At 38.7% G+C, this 24,160-nt stretch overlaps 2 protein-coding genes across 6 annotated transcripts in view; one reads left to right on the top strand and one right to left on the bottom strand.

The window, feature by feature from the left end:
• The window catches only part of LOC148426688 (discoidin, CUB and LCCL domain-containing protein 1-like), a 17,723-nt gene extending 8,714 nt beyond the window's left edge, over window positions 1-9,009 (bottom strand). Inside the window, exons 1-5 of the mRNA XM_088410590.1 lie at window positions 8,802-9,009; window positions 5,418-5,639; window positions 3,692-3,829; window positions 796-847; window positions 648-720 (exon numbers count right to left, since the gene is read on the bottom strand). Of these exons, the coding sequence (XP_088266716.1) occupies window positions 648-720; window positions 796-847; window positions 3,692-3,829; window positions 5,418-5,639; window positions 8,802-8,871 (555 nt within the window). The 5' untranslated portion in view covers window positions 8,872-9,009. The remainder of the gene's footprint in view (window positions 1-647; window positions 721-795; window positions 848-3,691; window positions 3,830-5,417; window positions 5,640-8,801) is intronic.
• LOC148426687 (glucocorticoid modulatory element-binding protein 1-like) lies at window positions 8,375-24,160 on the top strand. 5 transcript variants are annotated; one of them, XM_088410594.1, is made up of 11 exons: window positions 8,375-8,448; window positions 9,536-9,692; window positions 11,277-11,408; window positions 14,508-14,566; window positions 14,778-14,899; window positions 14,995-15,098; window positions 16,611-16,795; window positions 18,356-18,481; window positions 21,492-21,629; window positions 21,806-21,919; window positions 23,075-24,160. In XM_088410594.1, the coding sequence occupies exons 3-11, from the start codon at window positions 11,323-11,325 to the stop codon at window positions 23,557-23,559; spliced, it is 1,419 nt and encodes a 472-aa protein (XP_088266720.1). In that variant the 5' UTR covers window positions 8,375-8,448; window positions 9,536-9,692; window positions 11,277-11,322; the 3' UTR covers window positions 23,560-24,160. The 5 variants fall into 5 exon arrangements, with proteins under 5 accessions (XP_088266720.1, XP_088266721.1, XP_088266718.1 ...); XM_088410595.1 differs by lacking the exon at window positions 8,375-8,448 and having other exon boundaries at window positions 9,119-9,692; window positions 11,315-11,408; XM_088410592.1 differs by lacking the exon at window positions 8,375-8,448 and having other exon boundaries at window positions 9,119-9,692.

Here is a 24,160-nt window from a genome sequence, read left to right as displayed (position 1 = left end):
TTAACGGTTCAATATGCTACGGTAACATATTTAAGTCCATTGTAAAGGATCCCAAAATACCAGGATTTATTTGTGGGGATCCCGGTTGCTTTTCTATTTAGGAAGGTGCGGCTAGTTTGAGTCGATTGGTCAACTAAATCTGCCTGTCTTATTTTACGATGAATTGAATGGGATGAAAATTGTTTATGACAGAGTTGGGTTCCTTCAGTGCTGCTGTAACTCAAATTCAGTATCGGTCAAAAATTTGGCAATACCATCAAATTTAATGGTCTCAAACGCAATCATTCACTGCCAATGACGACCTTAGACGTCAAAGAACCATTTTTAGGCTGGCGGTGAATGCATTTTACCATTCACTTCCATTGACAGCTATTTAAGTCAGAAATCCATTTGAACTGAGCTGATAGTGAAAGAGGCCAAGTTCAGTATCAGCCAGAAGTTTGGAAACACCTTCAAACTGTACTTCTCTCAAATGCATTAACTCATTGACTACCATTGATGACTTTAGATGTCAAAGAACAATTTTTACTTAAATCATTCACAGTTCTTGATGGCTATTAAAGTCAGAAATCTATTTGAACAGAGCTGGTCATGAATGCGGTCAAGTTCAGTATTATTCAAAAGTTTGAAAACTGTTATGTACTTACATCTCGATAGCCGCGCTCGTGACCTCCCCAAATGTCTCCAGTCACATTTTTGCACCCGGCAGGACAGTATACACTAAAAAGCAAAAGATTCTTGAACAACTCTTGCTACTTCTTGAACAACCATGAAAAACACGCAGTATTCACCAACCTCACATGTGGCGAGCTAAAATGAGAGCCTCGCTGTAAACAAGAGATAATATCTGCAACAATAGAAAAAAAAAAGGAATTTGAGGAAGAGTGGGATTTAAAGCAAGACGTGAATATGTATTAAAGGTCTTACATAACAACCCCCCCCCCCCAACACAGACATGAGACAGCCCAGTGTATTACAAATGTTGCTACATTAGGGGATGTGCGGTCATCGGTGCTGCGATGAGCAAGGCCTTTGTTGCGCTGACCGACGAGCACGGACAGCGACTGGCTCTCGTGTGATCTCAGCTAACAGACGGCGGTTTGTGCGTCCAGACATGGCGAGATTTCACAAACAAGCTAAGGGAAGACAGGAAACTGTGATACACGCAGCGCAGTCCGGATGACCTCATCCGGGCAGACTAAGTATAGACTCCTGCTCGGACCACTCACATGACGCAGGAAAAAAAACAAAGTCCCTATATCTTTCTGTCTCACGAAACGAGATGTGCCTTATAAAATCTACGTCATGTCGATGAGCTGTTGTCACATGGCCATTGGCGCTCTTGGTGTTGTAAGAGGAGAAGAATCAATCCACACAGAACAAGAAGCCAGAGGCCTCTCAGCATTCATCCCCAAAGCAGTCTTGCTTTCCCAGCAAACACATTGAGCAATGATAGCGACGGATTCTGAATGCCAATCAGTTGTGACAAATACACACACACGGACTACAAATAGCTTTGTACAAAGTTACAAAAAAAAGCACACAATTTGTCACCATGTCAAACTTTTTTCAATAGCTCACATGACAATATGCATTATTAAGAAGGTGTGTTCAGACTAGGGTTGTGCAGAGCATTCAAATCTTGCTGGGATTGTGATTTTTCAGTCGTGTACACTAATTAGCAGGTATCTGGGGCAAGTTAAACTATTCAAGCACTTTTTTAAAAAAAATGTAGGAACTTGAAATTCTCAAGAACTCGTTCAGGTCTTTACTTGGTGACTGTAGCCACAGATACATATCTAATTTGAACCAATTGGGGTGAAAACGGCAGAGTGGCAGGCTAGTTGGCACGTCCACCTCACATGCGTGGTCGCTAGTTCACTTCCGCCGACGACCTTCTCGTGTGGGGTTTGCATTCTCTCCCTGTGCCTATGTGGGATTTCTCTGGGCATTCTGATATCCTCTCACATTCCCCAAAACCCGAATGGTGGTTATCTTGGACGGTCCAAGTTAGCTTAGACGGTCCTTAGCTGTGTTTGTGTGTATGAATGGTTGTCTTTGTGCCCTGCAATTGGTTGGCAACCGGTTCAGGGTGTAAAAACAGTTGGGATAGGCTCCAGCATGCCCGCAACCCTCGTGAGTATAAGTAACTAGGAAAATAAATATATGGAAAAATGGTCTGAAAATGATTATTTATTCACTAATGATAATATATGTCAGTTCATTTACCTATGCTAGCAAAACACGTACAAACAGGCAGAACTTTCAAATTTGTTCCAATAAATTGCACTTATTGTCATTTATACAGTAAAAAAATTCTCAAATCACCATACAGACGCACACTATTTGAATAGAAAGTGTATCATACCAAATTTCTTGGAATGGTTAGAGATGCAGCAAGACATAGCTTGTTATTGCTTCCATATGACATGATCTTGAGTTTTGAGGTAGTACATGCCTAATCCTAATACCTACTACTATTTTTTAAGCTACAGAACAAAGCTGTGAGAATAGTTAGAGCTAAAATGATAGAAGAAACAAATTCATTATTTAATCATTTAAATACTTTTTTATTTTATGATTTAGCCAAATTATATATTGTAGAAATTATGTACAAAGTACATCCTGTAATTATTTCCTGTGTATGTACTGACTACTGAGTATCCTGAAGCTGTTTGAAACCAGAGATACAGTACTTGTTTTGACATGATGGGAACTGGTTTCCTCAAAAAGCATAAGGCAAGGACCAACTTAAAGTAAAGACGTGTCTCTGTTGAAGGTGAAAACTTATTAAAAATATTTTGAAAATATACTGTTCAAATTCTTTCAAAAGAGAGTTTGAAATCAAATCGCAGCATAAAAAGACAACATTTTTATGATTTTCAGTGGTTGCGATATTTTTCCGTGAAAATTTGTAATGTGGTTGTGATAAATTAATCATCAACAAAACAAAATGATAAGCAGCTAACAGTAGTTCCCCGTAACACTTGTCCAGTATTTTGGCCAATCCTTAGATTTCTACATCAAAAGAGAAGCATTGATAAAAAAAAAACACCATGGAGCTGAAATTTCACCTAGATGTTGACATCTTGTCAAAGTTTGAAAAGGCCTGACCAATTTAAGCCTCTCATATCCTGTTGGGACGCTTTTCCCTACACAACAAGTTGTGCTGGGCCGACTGTCAACAAGGTAGCTTGTGTTGTACAATTTCCCATGTATTAATAATCTAGTACTGCGGAAATATATTGATAATATGTGCTATATATGTGTGTTACTATAGATTACATTGACTGCTATGTATTGTAGGCGTTTGGTGATCATTTTCACTTCATATATTATTATTATTGTAAAAATACCGATATGACAAAAAATCCCAGGGCCTATAACCTAATCTATGGAAGTAGGGATTTTTGAACTAATTTTCCAAGTATCCTAGACTTAAAAACAAGTAATACATGCCATGAGTTTTATTTTTATCAACAAAAAAAAAGGTCGTGAAAGGGTAAAGATATCGCAAAGAAAAGTGCCATCACTTGGCTTAGATACTGCGAATAGAATGTGGGAGAATTTGTCCAAAGAATTGACACTTCATACTGCACAAGGGTTACCATAAAACTAGCTACTACGATAAAATAGGAGAGAAGCGCGCCTCATTTTGGTGGGTGGGCTCAGCAGCAGGTTTGGTACATACCTGGATAAAGGTCTGTGGCGTAGGACAGCAGGAACCCCCGTCCAGACCGATGTGACCCCGATTTAAAGATTATTGTCACTTCATTGCTAGCGACTGTTAAATTCTTTTGTAATGCATTAAGTCTCCCACACACTGGACCTGTGAACGTGCAGAAGGATATTTTCAATTATACATATCGGCATATTGACTGCCGACCAATCCAGGGTGTCGTGTTCTGACCCTCAAGATCACCTGCGATAGGCTGAGGGCCTCATGAGGACAAACGCGATGCAAAATGGGTGGATGGGTATGGTATATAACCCTTCTAAGAAAAGTTTCCCCGAAAATTGTAAAGTGTTTCATAAATAAACAGAGTTTGCTTTTGTTTGCAATGTTTTATGTGAATTTCTTAAATGTTAATGATTAAAAAGGGACATTAACTACTATTAAGAGATACTTTATTTGTTTAGACATTTTCAGCAATAAAAATTCAATATTTTGTCCATAATTCATTTGATAATTATTTTTCATGCTCAACTAATAACATCATATGTTCTCAAGGCTCGGGTAACGACCAATCACAGTTCACCTGGTTTGTTTTGGGGTATGATCATGTGACATTTGCAAGCTGAGCCCTGATTGGTTGTTACCGGAGTCTTTAATACTAGAGCAAATATGTTTCAAAAGTATGAATTGTAAAAATATATGAAAAAATAAATAGTACGATAAATTTATTACAAATACAGTAAATTAGTTCATAAATTAATTTTTAATTTCCTGTAATTAATTAACTTTATACTGCTGAAAATAGCTAAATAAGATTAGTATCCATTTAAAATATAAGTAGTAAATTAAAAAAAACATTAAAATGTATGTACTGTTTTCAGATAATTTCTCTTTATGATAATCATTAGCCAAATGCTGTTAACCTTAGCATGTGCTAAGTAAAAATCATTTGTTTATGCACTTAATATTGAATTAGCTGGATAAAGTATCTCTCATTGATATACAGAATCAAAAATATGATTGTAATGATGAATCTTGATACTTTCATATACCACATTGTGAAGGAAATCATATATTCGGTTGTTATCATTATGTGCTTATTTCTTGTCTGGAATTGTATGCATTGCTATCCATCTGTGCAGGCCTATACACTTTTTCCTCTTTGCCATTGCTTGAGTAATCTATACGAAAAAGCCCAAGAAAAATCCAAATACACACATCACTGAGAAAAAGACTGAGAAAAATTATGGTTTTGACTCCTAATTTTGACTCTGTGGTTGATATCTAAATTGTACAACTTTTAGGAGGCTCCACCCACTGCATTTGTCGGTAAAGGTTTACAATGAGTACACAACTGATCGGGGCGTTGGCGAACTCACTCGCTGAACATTAGTGCGAGTAATATCAAAGAGTTGTAGACTGTCACAGCTTGTAGGAACAGTAATCCGGCAGGGAGAAAAGAACATTACGGTCATGACTAAGGTACTACGGTATCCAGTAACAAACATGTCGCAGCGCAATTCTTCTATCATCGATTTCTCAATCATCCCTTTGGAGCAGGGCCAAATTCATATGCCTTCAAGACAACCTTTGTGTCTCTGAGTTCGCTTGTTACATCATGTGTCAAAAGATTGGCATGCTTTGGGTTTATTGGCACGGGGGATGTCTGCGATTGCATGGGAAAGACCAAAAATGCCGTAAGAGAAAAGTAGGAAGGTACAGGGCCTGTGAAAGATCTTACCTAGGCCGGGACGCCCGTTTTTCTCTGCGATGACGAGAGAGCCGTTACTGCAACCGGGACTACTTTCGATGTCAAAATCCCCAAAAAGAAATCGCAGCGTGCGCCCTTCTGGGACACGAAGCTTCCATTTGCACCAGGTGTGACTCGGATATGTGCCCGGGTAATTCTGTGAGGCCAAGGTGCCGGATTCAGTGCCCAGGAGCGTATGGCCACAGCCATCACCTGAAACAATATAAATGAAGCGCTTTCTCATGTGTTTTTTCAAGCAAGTGGATGCAAACCAATTCAAGTGAAGTTGCCTTGCCATTTTTAAGGAACACTCGAATTGGCAGTTTACCAACTAGCTCTTCTGAATAATGAGGGCATCCACTGTACGTTAAAACCACAATTACAGTCAGTCATAGCATTTAAATAGTATAATAACTCATTCAATCCCCCAAAAATATTTTTTACATTTTTAATAGGCAAAATCCCAGGTATTTATTTCATTATCTATCCATCCATCCATCCATCCATCCATCCATCCGTCCATCCGTCCATCCATCCATATTTTGATTTATTTTGCAAGGTACACAGAATTTATTCAATTTAATAATGCAAAATGTCACACATTTACATTATTCTTATGAACTCATTCACTGCCATTGACAAGTGTACTAGTCAATTTTTTTTCAACAGGGAGGGTGTGGAAGGACAGTATATGATTCCGCTCCAAAGTAAATGTCTAACGTAGAAATAGCTTTACTGATGCACAACCACCAAAACAACAATGCCACAATTTAGATATGAGATCAACACAATTTGAAGTCCACTTGGAGAAATAGATGCTTTTTTTTACCACTTTTTTCCACTACTGATTATAAAATAATGGAAAAAAGGTAGAAAGGACAAAGTACATGTTTGCATATGGTAGACTCGGTGTATTTATAATCACTGTACCTAATATCACATGGATATTGAAAATGTCCAAATTCTTTAAAATGGCTTTCAGCGAATGGGTAAATTGCAGGGATATTTATGTTTGCTTCCTTAAAGTATTTGTTGTATTGCAAAAACACTAAAACCATAAAAGCTAGATTAAGTATACTATATGGGTATATGAGAAGTACAATATATTATAACTAAACAAATTGCAAGAGTTGGAAGCGTTCCAAATGTAAAGCAGCCGTGAGAAAGATTTTCCCACTTCTGCATCACCATCACTTTCTGTGTACAATAGAAGTCTACCGGTAATAGACACTTCCTGAGAGCACATGCAGTAAACTGCACTTTATTTATAACTATCTTGAATGGAAGCAGTCACACAGTCTTTATAAAAAGGTCCACACACCTCTGTTTACAAATACTAAAAAAGACCCAGATAATACATTAAAAACATTTTATCCATTAGAACAACTCAACTCGAACAACTGTACTTGGAGATAAACTGCCCTTCATGTTAATTCATGGTTCATTTGCGTTCATTTTAGATTAAGCTTGAACATAAACAGCTGATATTTTTTTATTGCAAAATTAAAAAAAAAACAAATATTTGTTTATGTTTGATTAAAATGCACAGGAAGACCTCAAAAAAATGAACACATATTAATCAAAATATTGAGGGGAAAATCAGCAATGACTATTGCTATTTCAGCAATAGTTATTGCTAAACCACTCAAACGGTTTGTTTAAATACTTAAATTTTTATTTCTGCTCCTTTTTAAGGTGATTCATAACACGATCTGAACTGACATCTGCTCCTGTGACAAACACACGAATCAGACTGGGACACTAATATTTAGATGAAATCTAACTCATCAGTGGGCCACAGTAAATAAATGAGCAATTCCCAGCGTTATCGCACAGAGATCGCTTTTGCGGAGGCGGCAGCAAGAGTTCAGTCGTCAAGTGGTTCAGGAATGGTCAAAAGATTAAGAAATGCACTGGTCACCGTCTGAGCTTCATCCCTAGTCCTCGTCTTCCATATAAGGGTGCTTAAGTTATGTTGAGTCCAAACTGCAGGATAACCCTCTGTGCTCACCCTGTGTCTTCAAAACACACACACACCAGCCCCCAACTTCCACGCCACTCTGTTTTTGCCCCTGAGGATTTCCTGGAAATGCCACTGCCACATGCAGTAAACCATGGGCAACCGAGCATGGATGTCTCTTTATTGTGGAAGGGTTACTTTAGTGAGCAACGCTTTGGCAAAATCATCTTTCCCCTTCGCCGTTCTCCAATGAAAACATGAGCTCATTTTATCCTGGTTTGACCTATTTGGGCTATTAACTAGAAAACACAAAAACCCTGTTCCATATTTTCCTCTAGTGTTTTGCTGGCAGGCTCGCAGGTCCACACAAGCAGCTGGGATGCTCACCTGTAGGACTTGCTTACATTACAAGCTGTTCTGCCTTATTAATGTTCTGATACCATTTTTCAGCGCAAAAGTGATGGGTTGGCATCATTCCCTCATTGTGTGGCAGTGCAGAACAGTAACAAAAAAAGTAGAAAAAAATACCGCTTCTAAAGGACAACCTCTGGGGTGAGGGGAAAATACAGCTTGCGTAGGTAGCAAAAAGCCTCTTTACACAAAGATACTGCAAATATTAACTCAACGCCCAGCACTGTGCATTTTCACACAGCCATATATCATCCCACGATCAGATACTAATCTGATGTGTAACAATTACATGCCAGAGGGTGACAGTTGTTTTCCCACGACACGGTGGGAGAAAGTTCTGTTACGGGTCTGAATAATACAATAAAATACCACGTGTAAGGGCCACCGTCACTCAACACTCGAGACGAAATACTATATTTCCCACTTTGCGTGGGCTCCACCACAGCCGACTGTTTCCCAGCAATTGCAAAGTGACTGTGAAGTTAATCATCAGCCGGCGTGAAGAAATCAAAGCCACAGAGAGACGTCCAAAAATAACACATTGATTGCACTCTTCAATCTCGAGTGTGATGAAGGTATAATGCTTCTCGATGTGGCGTACGAATTCCACTTGAGCGTTCGGACCTGGGAAAGGTAAACGCATTGCTCCAGGTAAACATGAAGGGAAGAGTATGTTAAGAATGTGTCACGTGACCAACAAAAAAAATCTACTTATGGAACTAAATGACTACAATATGAAAAAAATGCGCGCAAACGTGATAACCACTCATGGAAATCCCAATTGATAAAAATGCACGTTTTGACTTGACAATTGGATGACGCTGGATAATAAAAGTTAACAGTAAATTGGCAGTTTTACAGTTTGTCTGTACAATACAAAACTTTATTATTTATAGGAAAAAAAAAAAGTTTAAACGTCCCAAACAGTTGCTAGCTTGTATGCTCCCAAAGAAAAAGTCTCGAGACCCGAATTTGAGCTAATTAACTCAATATTCGTAACTTACCCTCTTGGCCCCGGGCGCGTGTGGAAAAGGCGCTAAATGCGATGCAATATCCAAGTAAAAGTGATATCATCTTTGATCTCCGAGTTTTTCGCACTTTGTTCTCATGGTTTCCAGAGCTCAGTGCAGGCAAGCACAGTGCAAGGAGAGCCGCTTGCGCTGCCGAAACGTTCTTTCTCGTGTTCGTTTTGCTCTCCGGAGTGAGCTAAAGTTGTAGTAGAAAGTATTGGGTGTTTACTATTGGCCACGAGGTGCTTACCCGACTTGCGATTGGTCCATCGGCGCTGTCAGTCACCCCGCCGCCCGCATTCCATTTAGAAGAGGCGGGCAAACGTTCAAACTGATCCGAGGTCAGTCTGTGCTCAATTGTTAATGGTTTACCTTTGTTTACATGGACGGTAACGCTGAACTCGGATCTACTGCAATTTTTCACAATTCGTTTGGGCTGCAAGTATGTTACGTTGACATGTTCCAACAATCCACGTACACGCCCCCGTCACCCTTTGACAAAAGCACGTCTCCTGTAGAGGGACGTTCCAAAACAAAGAAGTTACAAACCACACGAGGCTCATTTGAACATTTATGAGGTTTTCTTTTTAGAGCGCACAAGCCGCGCGCGCGTGTTGTAAGTGTGTGTTTGCACGTTGTGTCTTTCGACGCGGATCGGCCATGGGCTGAGAGGCGCGCCAATCAAGCGGCGCCCTAGCACATAAGAGTAATTTGACCGATTTACACAGCATCGCGTGCGAGCGCACCGCTTGTCGTGACAGCGGGACAGATGCTTCTCAGGCAAAGGCTGCCTTCAGTGCGGGGAGCGTGGACGCGTCACGGCGCATGCTCTCCTACCTCTCTGGCCGGCGGAGGATGAGGAGAAGGGTGCCCCGCTCAACAACGGTAAGTCAAACTAAGACAACGTTGACTCAAAGTAGCAGGTGCTCTGTTTGGGTGTCTGCGTTTTTTTCCCTCGTTTTGAATATGTGTGTGCGCGCGTGTTTGCGCGGAGGGTTTGTGCGCTCGTTTGCAGCGTGCGTGCCGGGCTGTGCGTGACGCCGCGCCAGCAGACGTCAGTTTGAGTGGGTGAAGTAGTGTGAGGGAGGCACGCAACGGCTCAGCTCAGGCTCAGGCTACTTGCTAGTGTGGCTATGTTGGAGCTTTTGCGTTTGGCCCATTTTATTTTTGCGTAAACGGTTAGTAATTTCCACTTTGCTCATTCGTATTTGGTTGCTTTGTAGGCTGTTTCTTTTTGCATGGCTGACATTGTGTGTTGTGAAAATAATTCCAAAAGGAACGCTGACTGTCAGTTGTTGTCTTATGAAAGAGAGCATTTCCTTTACACAGTAGTAGTTTGGACCATACTGCACAAAAGCATCCTCCAAACTTTTAGATCAAATTAGTCATGTGGTCGACTAAAGCAGCTAGCCCTTATTTATTACAGAGATATTTCCAATGCAGTACATGTCCTACTAATACTACTACTACTACTACTAATAATTAAAAAACATACAATACAGTCTTACACTAAGATTAATATTTTGGATATGTTTGCTAAAATTGCCACTGTATAACATCCATATAGCTCTGTGGTCTAAGTGAAACAAATGTTATTCAATTCCCAGATCTTGGGACATCGAAACAGCTGCCTCTCTTGTAAATACAGATTCAATTGCACTTTTATTTGCATATTTTTGTTATTTGCCTTTTCCTAAACTTCAAGTAAATAAAGCTGATTGAAATATGCCTCGGAGCATGACACACGTTTGACCTTATATAATACAACAGTATACCTAGAGTGGCATTACTTTTGTTATGACATTTGATCCTGTAATATTCTCTAAATGTTTGGTGTCTCGAAATTGAAACGCTTAATTATTACCGTAATGGGTATACTCATTATCTATCTATCTATCTATCTATCTATCTATCTATCTATCTATCTATCTATCTATCTATCTATCTATCTATCTATCTATCTATCTATCTATCTATCTATCTATCTATCTATCTATCCATGTATATATATATATATATATATATATATATATATATATATATATATATATATATATATATATATATATATATATATATATATATATATATATATATATATATGTACACACACACAGTGTACTTTCACCTGTTGATTGCCATCTTGCTTTTGTATGTTAAATCATACAGCTTTTTTTTTTACAGGACACATTTTGGCTTGGTCTCAATCTGCACATGTGTACATTACCTTAATGCATAGGCTTGTTTTATACAGTGAAACAAGACCAGTTCATGTGTGGATTATTCCATTTTAACCCCATTATGGGTTCATTTTCTATGCCGGTTGCATGTCAAACATCGCAGCTGGGGGGGCTTTCATTGATGTGTGTGTGATTGTGTGTGTGCGTGAATTTAGCGTCTGTGCGTGCGTGCATTTATTTGGTCTAAATCCTACTGTTAACATGCGTGGCTGGGCCTCTGTGCGTGCAGCTCTGTGAGGAGGGGTGCTGAGGTCATTGTGTCTGCAGGGGATCTCATGATGGAGAAGGAAGAGGAGGGAGGGTCCACTGGCAACAACCATAAGGCTCAAGTCATCCTGCACCTGCAGCCTATCTTGCATGGGTAAATACTATGCATGTTGCTATCGAGGCACTGTCTGTACATACATGAGAAAATACTGTATGCACTTATCATTCATTTGACAGGATTCTGTCTAATACATTTTACATAATAATGCATAATGTTAGCAATATCAGCATGCCTCTCCACACGTGGACACAATTGTTGGTACCCCTCAGGTAGTGAAAGAAAAACCCACATTAGTCACACTGAATCTGACAAAACAAGAATGTTTTATGAAAATCTACCAGAAAAACCAGACATTGCTTTTGAATTGTGGTTCAAAAAATATAAAAACAAAACAAAACAAAACAAAAAACAAACTGATGTGCCACCATCTGATTGTTTTCAAAATGAGGAATCTTTCAATTATTTCATCTAATAATTGCCCGATCCAATATATGTTTATTATTATTATTATTATTTTTATTTATTCAAGTGAAAGGTGAGTTGAAGTGAGCGGATACAAATAGACATTGCTTATTATCTTCTACACATGACTTATTAGACAGTGACACTGACAAAAAGTGTCAATGCTCAACACTTAGCAATCAGAATTAACATTAGCCTGCTAGTAATTACCACTTACCACCATTTCGTTCACACCTACATAATGTTACATGTACAATGCACATCTCACAGTGTCTTCAAAGTCACGTAGAAGGCTTCAATAATTCTCCATTAAATCAACCTAAGAGTGAAGCTGGCTGCCTGTTAGCTACAACAAGGTCATTAACTTCCTGTTTGTTTTCGTCTTCAGCAGATGGGGCACATTTTGTGCTTCACTGTCTTCTCTAAATCGAACACCTAAAACTGAGCCAAAATAGATTGTTTGTAATAACAGGTTTTTTTTTTTAATATTGCAGCTCTAGTGCTTTTTGGGAAGTTTTGGGAACTTTCTTTGCTTTCTTTCCAGAAACTCCACGCGCTAATATTGTCTTTAATGAAAGCGCGCTGATTACTAAATCAATGTGTTTTTAAGCACACAGACAGAATGAGCCATTTGGTTACTTGGTGGTGCACCAAGACAACAAGTGGAGCTGATCTTTGCATGTTTTTCTGTTTAAGTACGTGTGAAGGGAATCATATATTAGGTTGTTATCATTATGTTCTTAGTTCATTGTTACCCATTTATGCAATCCTAGTTCATCTTGACCCTGTCCTTAGATAGAACTGTTGACGCACGAAAGTGTGAGCCGGGACCTTGGCCCAGCTGCCGGTGGCGCCCGGCTGGCTCTTTTGTTGTGTCTTGTAATCTGCTATGCTTCCATTCAATAAAAGCCAGGGGGAACGGCTGGGCAAGTGGAAAAACTGGCGTTGGAAGACCCACGAGTTACATTTGCTCAAGCTTTTTTCCCTGCGCCGGCGTAGAAAAGTCAATCTTGGCTGGTCTGAGTTACTCTTTTTGCTGTTTAAGCAGCTAGGCTTGTCCTAGTCTTCTTTTCTGAGATTTCTCTGACAGTACGGCAACAGTCAAAGTCCTGCTAGTCAGGTCCACTTTGTAATAGTTGAGTACATTTTCTAAGTTTTTAATTGGAAATGATCAGAAACTTGTGATATCCCGTTGTTTTTCTTTTTTATGGTGGCGGGGTTGCAAAACTGCGTGCACCTGAAAGATCTGTGTAGAAAATGATGGTGCAACCATGGTTCTGACGCAGCTTTGAGGCAGATATTTTCAGTCGACACATTTTTAAAGTTAACTTCCCCTACTTGGTTGACTTTTTTCCCCCCTAACCCTAAAACTAATTCATGAAACAGGCCTGGCAACTACTGTGCTATCACCGTGCTACTTGGTGAAACTGCTGAAAATCAATAATAAAAAAAGTGTAGGTAAAAAGTTTAAGAAAATCAATAGTAAAAAAAAACATTTTTTTTGTTCTTTTTGAATAATTCCATTGAGAGTTCTGGAGCGAACACACAGATTTATAGTATGACCTTCAGATAGAGTGACACTGTTCCTGATGTAGTTATGTAGGCGAGAGCCAGGGCCTGGGCCTTGGCACTGGGTTTAGCCGGCAGGAGGTAGGAAGGCTCCCAGTGTCATGTCTTATAAAGTTAATTTAAAAAAAGAAAGCTTCCTAAATTTTTGGGGGGTAACTAAAGTTTTCTAAAATGTCAACATAAATGAAAGGATCAGCAGCACAATTTAAGAAATTTTCGGAAATTTCAAAGTAGATACCAGTCGGACAAAAGTGAAAAACTTTATGCTCACAGACACATTTTCACATAGAGGGAGATAAAAAGATGCACTTTGTTGTTTAATGTCACTTGTTGGACAAGCGCTCCAGAGACACAGCTATTTATTTACAAACAAAATTATAGCCTTTACAAAACATTGCAGTAGTAAGGTTTTAATTTACAGTAATATTTGTATGAAATACACTGTACAAATAAAACAATAAGACGTAAAAGACTAACTATGGCTGTAGCTGTGTGACTTTGTTTCTGACATACTGCATTGTGTAAACATTCATTTCATGCTGTTTGTAACCTTCAAATCACACAATTACAGTAAATATTTGAATAACTACAGAAATTGTTTGTAGAAAAAACAGCCACTTGTCTTCTGCTTTTTCTTTGATTTCCGTGGCTCACTTGAACGGCTCTACGCCTAATAATCATAAACAGAATTTTCAATATCCCTCAAATCTTTTGCCTTAAATTCATAATACATTTATACTGACTTTTGGACATAACTTTGACAGACAAAAAAATTGAAACAACTACAAAAGTTTGTTGTTATTATTACAGAAGTGTACATAAAAGTGGAAGCCTTTTGCATTAATAGTAATAGTAAAGAAGTTGACAAAAGTGGTAGCCCTTTCCATTAATCGTAATACTCAAGAAGATGCTCTTCAATTCCAAAAGGTTGGTAACTCAACTAAAGATTCAACGTTTTCAATGAAACTAACGAGCATGTTGTCGAATATTGGAAGTGGGTGTAGATGAAGGGAATCCACGCAGGCATGGGAAACACATGCAAACTTTAAATGGGGGACCCTGAGCTGAGATTTGGATTTAAAATGTAGGCTAATAGGCTATTTGTCAACGATCGCTTTTGTATGGCAGTTTTTTTATGTGACGTTCTGTTGCCCTCTGCAGGGGAAATTATGATATTGCAGATACAAGCAGCACAGTCTTGGCCATAGAGACTCAACATGGTAAGAGACACTTTCTAGTACAGCACAGACTATTGTTATACACAATTGATGACTGACTGACTTGCCGAATATTGTAATTGTGATTCCTGTAGTTGTGATGATACCCTCAGTGGACCATCTGTATAAAATTGTTGAAAAAATACACTAGATTCTTGCACTGTGCAGCACTTTCAGGCTTTATAAATCATTATTTTGAATTGTATCTTCGTAGATGACAATAAATCAGAGGGTGAGAGTGTGGAGTACGGCTATCCAATTACTTGTGGAGAAAGTCGAGCTGTTCTACTCTTCAAGAAGTTTGTATGTCCTGGAATCAACGTTAGATGTGTTAAAGTAAGTGGATGGATGCTGTTATATTGGTTTTATTCTTGTTATATGTGCATTTGCTTGTTTATTTATAAGCACACACTGTTGACTTGTTTTCACAGTTTAATGACCAGCTTATCAGTCCTAAGCAGTTTGTACACCTGGCAGGCAAAGCCACCTTGAAGGACTGGAAAAGGGCCATCAGACTTGGCGGGGTTATGCTCAGGTTGGGGGTTTTATTTATTTACTTTGAAAAATATTTTACATAATTAAATAAATTATTTCTTTGCTTTTTTGTGACTGATCGAAGATAGCCTTCTAAACAGCCTGAAGTTTATTCTAATCAAGACACTTGCCACATTACTCGTGACTGCAAAAACAAAACATGATCTGGGAAATTGCAGGAATGGAATACCGATATTGCCATAAACAAATACAGCAAGGGCCTGGTTGAGGGTGGAAAAAAAAACAACATTCTATTTGCAAGAAGAAAGGAAGACTGCTTTTTGTGGTCTGATGAGACAAAGATTGAGCATCCCAAAGTGATGGAAATGAAAAAAAGATGTGACAGAGATAGACTCCCAAACAAATCAACATTATCAATGGCTTGCATGGCTTCCTGGGACGGGCTCGTTAATCTTCATTAAATAAACACATGGCAAGTTGTCAAAGAGAAAAAAAACAACAACAAAAACTCAGTTTGAAGAAAGACTGAATGAGAAATCCTTTGTTCATGTTTCTGACCTCGAACATATACAAACTTATAACGCTTATGACCTTGAGCTGGAGTGAGGTAAAGATGGGCCACATAATCTTTTGAAGGAGCTTTAAAAAAATGTATTGTTTGTCATTGGTTTATTTCATGGTAATCACTGAATGATTTCATACAGTAAACATGTTAATTGTGCGTATGTATGATTACATTTTAAAAATTATTTACATTGAATCAATTAACTAATTAATGCAAGAATCAGCCAAAACGCTGCAGTGAGACCCTGAAAAATCATTACAAATATAGAAAGTAGAATTTGGTCAAATTAGTGATGCATTTATTACAAGCAAAGCATTTTTTTTTTACATTTTCATTTGGATTCTTGGGTCTGTTTTGTTGGGGGTTGGTTCAAAGTGATTGGCTGTCATTGTGCTTGGGATAAACCGATAGGCTCCTGTTGTGGGTGGGAGGGCAGGTTCAGGAGCAAAAGGAAGGGTTTAAAATGGAGTCGCGTGTGAGAGTTGTCTGTTCGATGAATGATAAATTTACCTCATTAAAATGCCACAACAGTACCTTTGATACAGGTAGAGTATTATGCAGTTTTGGTAAGAAGTAGTTTGATTCCCACAGAAGCAGCTCAAGTTTAGCTTAACATATCAATGCAAAGCACCCATAACGATAGGAGCAAAGACAACGATGTAAACCGAATTTAAGAACACTTTGCGTTAGAGTAAGTCTGCGACGGGCAGGATGGACGGTCAGTGTGGTCGTTAAGCAGCATTATGAATGTGACAGGCTCAAATACCGGGTAAACAAACTGCTGAGTATTGCTTTTTGCCATTTTATCATGTTTACTCTTGTTCCTTGGTGTAGATGCGAGTCAATACACGGACTCAAAGGCAATATCTGTTGTTTTCATCTTTTATCCTGCTGAGATCTCCGTGTTTGAAGAAGTCCGATTTAAACAGCCCTGAGCACCTGTGCAATAACACAGTGTTTGGTTCGACCTATTTCTTTTTCACGCAGAAAAATGATGGACTCTGGCCAGATAGACTTCTACCAGCATGACACGGTGTGCAGCAACACGTGCCGCAGCACTAAATTTGACATGCTGATCAACAACTCGCAGCTTCCTCTGGGGGCATCCGTGCAGCCCAATCCCTCGTCACTGGCTCTTGAGTCTCTTGGAGGGCAGGGGCCTTCCCTGACAGGTGCGTACATGATTCCCAACCATTGTGCTGAGAGGGATTATTAGGTTTTAACAGGTAAACAGAAATCGGATACATAGCTGTTATTAAGATATATAAGATGTATAAAGACAGATAATAGCATCACACAGATACATTGATATCTGTCATGAAGAGACTGCATGAGGAAATTTGCACTAGCATGACCCAATCTTTATTTCGTTAATATTGTTGTCAGGTGGAGCCTGTTCATATTGGGTCATTTTTATAGTTCACAAATCAGTTGTGTTCCCAACTACCCACTGAGTCTTGTTGACCAATGTAAATAGTTGAAAATACTGTACCCTGCTCTCTCTAAGGATACAATGTATTAATTCAAAATAACTTTTAAAAGTCTAAATAATATTGTACATATGTATATAATTAATTAATCTTTAATCGATTAATTACAGTCATAGGTAAACTGTTATTTTTTTATTGCATTAATCTAATATTTGCTTAATGTATGTTTGTTAGATCTGTTTTTATGCAGTTTTCTTGTATATATATATATATGTAGGTATATATATATATATATATATATATATATATATATATATATATATATATATATATATATATATATATATATATATATATATATATATATATATATATATATATGTATATATATATATATATATGTAAAACACACATGCAAACACATTGTTTCTGTAATATATATGCCTTGGTTTTTATGAAGATTGCAAAACTTGGCCACTTTCTATTTGCTGCATTCAATCACTCATGTTTTCCCCTTTGGCATGTTGTTCCATAAAGATGCTTGCAAAAGCCCCGTGGATTTAATTTATCTGTCTACCAAGATAATGAAATACTTTGAAAGCTGAAAAAAAATGGATAGGCGCATCGGTCTTTCCGCAGCCTTATCACTATTATAAAGAAAGCTCAAACCAAATGCCCCTGAGGTTGTGAAATTTGCAATTAGACCAACATTTTCTGGTCGAAGACACGCTTCAACTGTTTCTCTTTCTTGCACCACATAGCAACAGCTGTCACACGTGAAATCATGTGTGGCCAGCTAATGACACAAGACCTCTGCATTTATTGCAAACTCTTTAGTTGATGCGGTCTGACCTCTAATCCTGGTATGATAGCATTTTTTTCCTCCTCGGGAATAATGCTATTTTAAATATTTTATTCCATTTTTAATATCATATTTAAATGTACAAAGCAATAGTTTAAATAGGTTTAACTACACCACATATGATGAAACCAAAATAACTACTGCGAGAGAGCTAACAAGGTGTTTCTCAGAGCAATACTGTGTTTTATAGATACCATCATTTCTCAAATTAAGGATTTTTTTTCACACTTTAAAATGTTTTAGTTCTTTATCGAATAATCAGTCATTTTCCAGTTGTCACAAGCTTATCTGGTAAGCTAACACAAATTTGTTAATTCAACAAATCGCAATGCCGCTCTGCTTTCCTTTCGGCTTTAATATGATGCACACTTTTGACCCCCTTCCATGCCAGTGATCTGTTTATGCTTTATTTTCAGTTTTTGATCCTCCTCTCATTTCAGGTGAGTCTCTACATGACGCAGCTGACTTGGACGAGGCCTTGGAAGATAAATTCGGTGGAGAGTGGAGCTCGGCGCACCTCACCACAGCCAATGGACATGCAAAGAGGAAGAGGAGTGATACGCCTGGTAAATAAAGTGCTTTGAATAAAATGTTTTCGTTTGAGCCAAGGTGGAATATAAATGCAAGTTATCTTAGGTTCTCAATTTGGGAGCTGGAAGAAAAGATGCTTTTTATATCTGGCAAGCAGGCAGCTAAAATTGTGTCAGCTTTATCTGTGTATGTGTTTGAGATTCATAAGAATTCAGAGAAATATTTGCAGGCAAAGTCACAAATGTATATTTTTAGGAGTGTCTAACCTTCTGGGAGGATACAAAGGATCAGTGAGATGCCCTGAATATGGCATGCAAATATATACCTAAGCTACATTGAAAAAAAACTCAGCCGGAGGAGAAGTTTGCAGCCTAACTAAAGCTGTGTGATTGGAAATTGAAAAATGATACAATCTTCGCTTGGTAGTACAGGAAGTCAGTAGATTGTTTGAAGGTGCATTAAGGAATTTTTAACGTTAAAAATACTCAATGCCTTGATGTGTACCCTGACATAGTCACAGCAACCACTGCGATACGCCTATTAAGGCACTTCCAATAGTATGAAATTAGGTCACAGAGTCAAATGTTGCACTCAATAAAGGTGCAAAGTAAGACTTATCCCACTTGGGTTGTCCCAGTTCTGATATCAAAGCATTCGAGGCGAAAGTAAAAAAAACATCTCATATATTTTTTCAGTTGTTGTTGCACTGCACCTCTTCCATCATTGTCGGTCCATTGTTTTTTCTCGACGAAAATTGTAAAGGTCGGCCCATCAGACAACCACTGATCTGTCGCTCACGTCTATTGTCAACCACCTCCTAAATTTAACCTCTGTGGGTCCATTTTCCCAGCCGTCTAATTAAAAAATCTTGAACAAGCATTATAAATGACGGTTCCATTAAAAACGGTCGCATTAGTAAATGTCATATGTTACATACACCGCATGTAAAAAGTAAGGGCTGAGCTTGTATTTTCTAAGTAATGCCTTTATTAGGGAATTTAAAAACTCCTATCTTGCGTTTCCTGGCTAAGAGCCAATCAGAGTGAGCTTGTCATTTGGGATGTGCCCATTGGTCATTGAAATGACATCACCTCTTTGCCTGCTCATAGGCATCCCAGAATGTTTTACGCAACTATCGGTAAGCAATCTCTTCATGTAAATGATATTTAAAAAGAAAAAATAACAAAAAAAAAAATCACAAAAACACTTAATTCTGAATTCTACTTTTTACTTTAGGTCTGTACAATAGTCCCGCTGCGCAAGTACAGTATGCATTTTGGTTCATGAAACCATGACTGAGAAAGGCAGCAAAAACGATAACATCGCCTGTAATGCTAGCTGTGTTTATACTGTGAAAAATGAGTAGTGAATTAAACCGAGGCAGTTCATGCCCTCGGCGGATCTTAGCCCCATAGCCACAAAGTGATTATAGTTTATTGTCAACGGAAAGAAGCAACACAGCAATGAAACAGCCAAAACAGTTGGCTCGTAATTTTGTCAGCAACAGAGGAGCATTGATCGGACCGACAACTGATGGTATAAATGTCTATCCCATTCAAACACACCCATTTTGACGTTTTTATTCCACCGTTATTCTGAGTGTTCCCGTCATTTGTCCGTATGTCTGTCCAAGTTGGGGAGAGAAGAAACATTGGACTTCCACCTTCCTGGAATGCAGTGTATAACCAGCGTAAACATTGGCAAGGCATTTGACAATTGGAGAATGCATAGCCAGAAAAAACACTTTGGCCTTGTCTACATGTAACCGTGACTGTTTATAACGCGCATCGCCATTTAGTAAGAAACATGGAACTTTTAACTCTACTTTTTAGCACGAGCACAGTGCCGTTACAGTTCTACAGGTCATTAAGTGACTTTGCACAACTTGCTGTTGTCTAACAACGAGCCGAATACCAAAAGTCACAGCATGTGTTTGGTCTATGAATCAACATTCTCACAACAGTTTTTTTTTAATGCAACCATTTGATGTTTCTACCGAGAAGTGTTTTTCAGGCAAATGTGTTTTTTCCTAATTAAATACTGGACAAAATAAATAGACATTAGCAAGGAGAAAAAGGTTAGCTTCTTCTGGCTTCAAGCAGCAAATCCCTTTATTCATGACCACTTAATCATCTGACAGCTCAAATCCAACTCTACCTGATGTGGCTAATAAGTGTGACAACACGAGTGTATTACTGCTAATAATACCTTTTTGTATATTCCATTTAATCCCCTTTGGGTTGAACAATTTTTGTTGCTTCTTTTTAAAAAAAATATATTTATATTGGAAGCGCAACAACTCAACCTGTTGTGTAAAATTTGCTCCATAAATAAACTTGACTTGACCTCTAAACCTTTTATCCCCCATCTCTGTCACTGCTGCACCTTTCCTAGCTCTTCTGTAGTCTTATAACTCATGGCATCATCTTTAAGCCCCCCCCCCAAAAAAAAATTATACAACCAAAGATACAGCCAGCAGGGCAATCCATAATACATAAGCCAACAGAAAGTCAAATACTAGTTATAATATTAAGTCAAAATAAGTAAATAAAAATAAAAATACAACAATGATAAACAACCTTTATCTCAGAATGAAACAAAATAAGGCAATATTTACATAATAAGAAATTATAACATGACAGTACATTAAATTATGATTGGAGGCATTGACTATTGGGTTTTTTAGGGTTTTGTTTAATGTATTTTTAAAAATAAAATGTAAAGAGTATGAGCAAATTTAGAAACAAAAAGGAGACTGTCAAAAAAAAAAAAAACAAAAAACTGGTCTATACTTTGTTGTTTGTAACTGGATAACCGAGGAAGAAAATATTGTTTCAGACAACAAGAAGTGATTGCATTTAAAATGAAACTGAAACCAATGAATTTGCTGGTGTCTTTTGGGGTCCGGGGACCGCATTTTGAGAACCCTTGATCCGAGGATGCTAGCTCTATTGTTTTTCTTTTTCATGTTTGTAGCACTTACGTGAAGACCATCACGGGAATACATTACAAGCGCTTTTCCATCTCATATTTGTCTGTGTGTAGATGGCTTATTAAGCTTGTGGAGGGGTGTATCTGATTATGGGCTGATGGGAGAAGTCCTCTCCGGTCTTCAGGCTCACTTATTGGCCACTCTGAAAGGAGTGGAGGTCCGCAGCGAAAAGGCCGAGCTGCAGGAGACCGGTGAGTTTACACAGTGAGAACCTGCAAAATGCTGAAGGTCGGAAAAAAAGATTTGCTTTGAGTAGAATATTGATTAAGTAAATGTTTAATGCTGATGGCCCCTCCGGCTAAATACGGCTTTCAAACATTCCAGTCATGCACAGCTACTGAGGATTGACTTATTTGTGTTGTTCCAGACGCCATCATCTTGAATTCCCTGTGTGAGATGTTTGGGCTTTTAGACTCAGTCAAGCAAGCGCTGGAGCAGCGACGCAGCCAGAGGGAAGACAATGAGGACGATGGCGTCTACGGTAAGGGAGGCAACCTTTACCAAGCTGTTACTGAGGAATCATTCACCGCTGAGTTCCCCTATTTGCTGTGACTACTTAAAATGATACTATACTTATAACCGTACACTACATACTACTACACTATAACCATTTACAGCAGTAAGAAGTTTATATTTTGTTGAATTAATTTAATAGCTAAATTATTTTCTGGTACAATTAATACTTTTCAAAAACACATCACCCATGCTGTGGACTGAAAATGACATCGCTCGGGCTCAAGGCTCAGGCAGTGACGAATCGCCGTTCAACTGTTTTTTTTTGGGTGTGGTCATGTGACAATCGCAAGCTGAGTCTTGATTGGTTGTTACTGGAGTCTTGATAACATGTGATGACATTTTCAGTTGACAGCAGGTTGCAAAATGTGTCCAAAGGTATTAATCGCACATGAAAAATGAGTGATCTATTAGCCATTTCAGAGAATTTTGACATTTTCTATACCCACACGATATTGTGCCCAGTGATTATATACACACAAAACTAACATTCAGTCATGTACGTAGTTTACCACTGGTGTATGAATTTTTGAGTGTATGAATAATGTAGCCATTGTAAAGCACCTTTGCGTGTCTAGAAAGGCGCTATATAAAAGTAATGCATTATTATTCATTCATTTGTGTACCGCTTATGATTATGTGCCCACTTTTCTGCTATGTCGAGAAACCGCATTTAAGGAATTAAAGAAGTTGCTTTGATTGGCCATGATTGAAGTCAGTTGTGACCTCTCCCACTGTGGTGCAGGCCTCCTTAACACGAATCCGCTGGCTTGCGAAATTACCAGCATTGTTTTCAAACCGCTTGTGAGCCCCCAGTCTTAAATTGGAAAAAAAAACAACAACCAAAAAACAGGTAACTAACATTGTAAAAATCCGTTGTAATTACCGTCCACGTCTCTCAGCTCAAATAATTTGCTTTTTCTTTACATTTTTCTTTACGTCCTCTCACGACCTATTGCTGAAGCTGATCATTGTTTCGAAATGCGTAGCACGAAATGCCAAAAGCAAAAGAAGTGACATCCACTAAAGCTTTTACTCGGATTCCCAAATGATCTCAGGTTCAGGGGGCGTTGGCTTGAACATTGACGTTCGGCGGTATCACTTCTATACTGTCTCCCCGTAGAGCTGGAGGAGCTGTCAAAGGAACGCAGGAAGCAGGTGTGTGTTAAAAACACATCCTTCAAACACGCATCCCCCAAGCACCTTCGACCCCAACGTCACCAGCCATCCAACAGCCAGCTGTCGCCCACCCTCAGCAACACTGTGATCCAGCCTCTCTCGCTCGTGGGCTTACCCGAGCTGCCGTACCCTCACCCCAACATCAACCCCCAGCACGTCAGCCACTTCCCCAGCCATCGTGGGCCGCAGGGGGGGGCTGCGAAGAGCGAGGAGAGAACGCGGGCGCCCTGTGAGCAGGGCAAACAGGTGAGGGCCCACAGGGCGGTACAAGAACTAAAGGTGGAGATGCAGCAGGCTCTTGGACAAAGGGCGTGCAAGCTTCAGCCTCAGTTAGGAGGAAGTGAGGAGGTAAATGAGGCGGAGAGCTCGCATGGCTTTGAAAGGGCGACTTTGGGGAGAAAGGGATTGAAAAATCTTAAAACTAAATGAGAGATTGATACAACATGAAGTGGGACATGATCCCAATGTCAAAGGCAATTTGTAAAAGAGTACTTTGTAAACCTGTCCGTGCGACTACTTTGATTTAGTCTTTGGTGACTGTTTTTCCTTGTGGTAAAAGTTGGTTGGGATAGCAGGTAGCAAAAGGGAATATTTCTTACGATATTTGTAAATGAAAATACTTTTTGTGGGTCATTTAATGTTGAGGTTTATATAATAGCAATTTTTAAACACAGGAGCTCACTCAAGCTCATATGAAGGCATAATGCTTTTTCCCCATTAAAAAAGCATGTATGTCCGAGATTTGTATTTATTTTTTACCCACAGTTTAAAATAAATATATACTGTATTTTTTGTGTGAAAGTAACTAGAGCAGCCTACTCTCAATGGGATGACAACAGCACTAAGCTCTATGCATAGGAGGACAACCTTCTTGACAGTATATATCACACTTTGCTGATTTCTTCAAAGGCTACTTTTTATGAATACGTTGCAAGTGAAAAAAAAGTATCAAGATAGTCTTTAAATGTGAATAAATACCCTGTATGATCATTGAACACATTTAAATAAATGTTTCAAGCTCTAAACCAAA

The sequence above is a fragment of the Hippichthys cyanospilos genome, chromosome 3 (assembly GCF_059441005.1).
Source record: "Hippichthys cyanospilos isolate Australia breed blue-spotted pipefish chromosome 3, RoL_Hcya_1.0, whole genome shotgun sequence".
NCBI lineage: Eukaryota > Metazoa > Chordata > Actinopteri > Syngnathiformes > Syngnathidae > Hippichthys > Hippichthys cyanospilos.
This window is presented reverse-complemented; position numbering and strand designations above follow the sequence as displayed.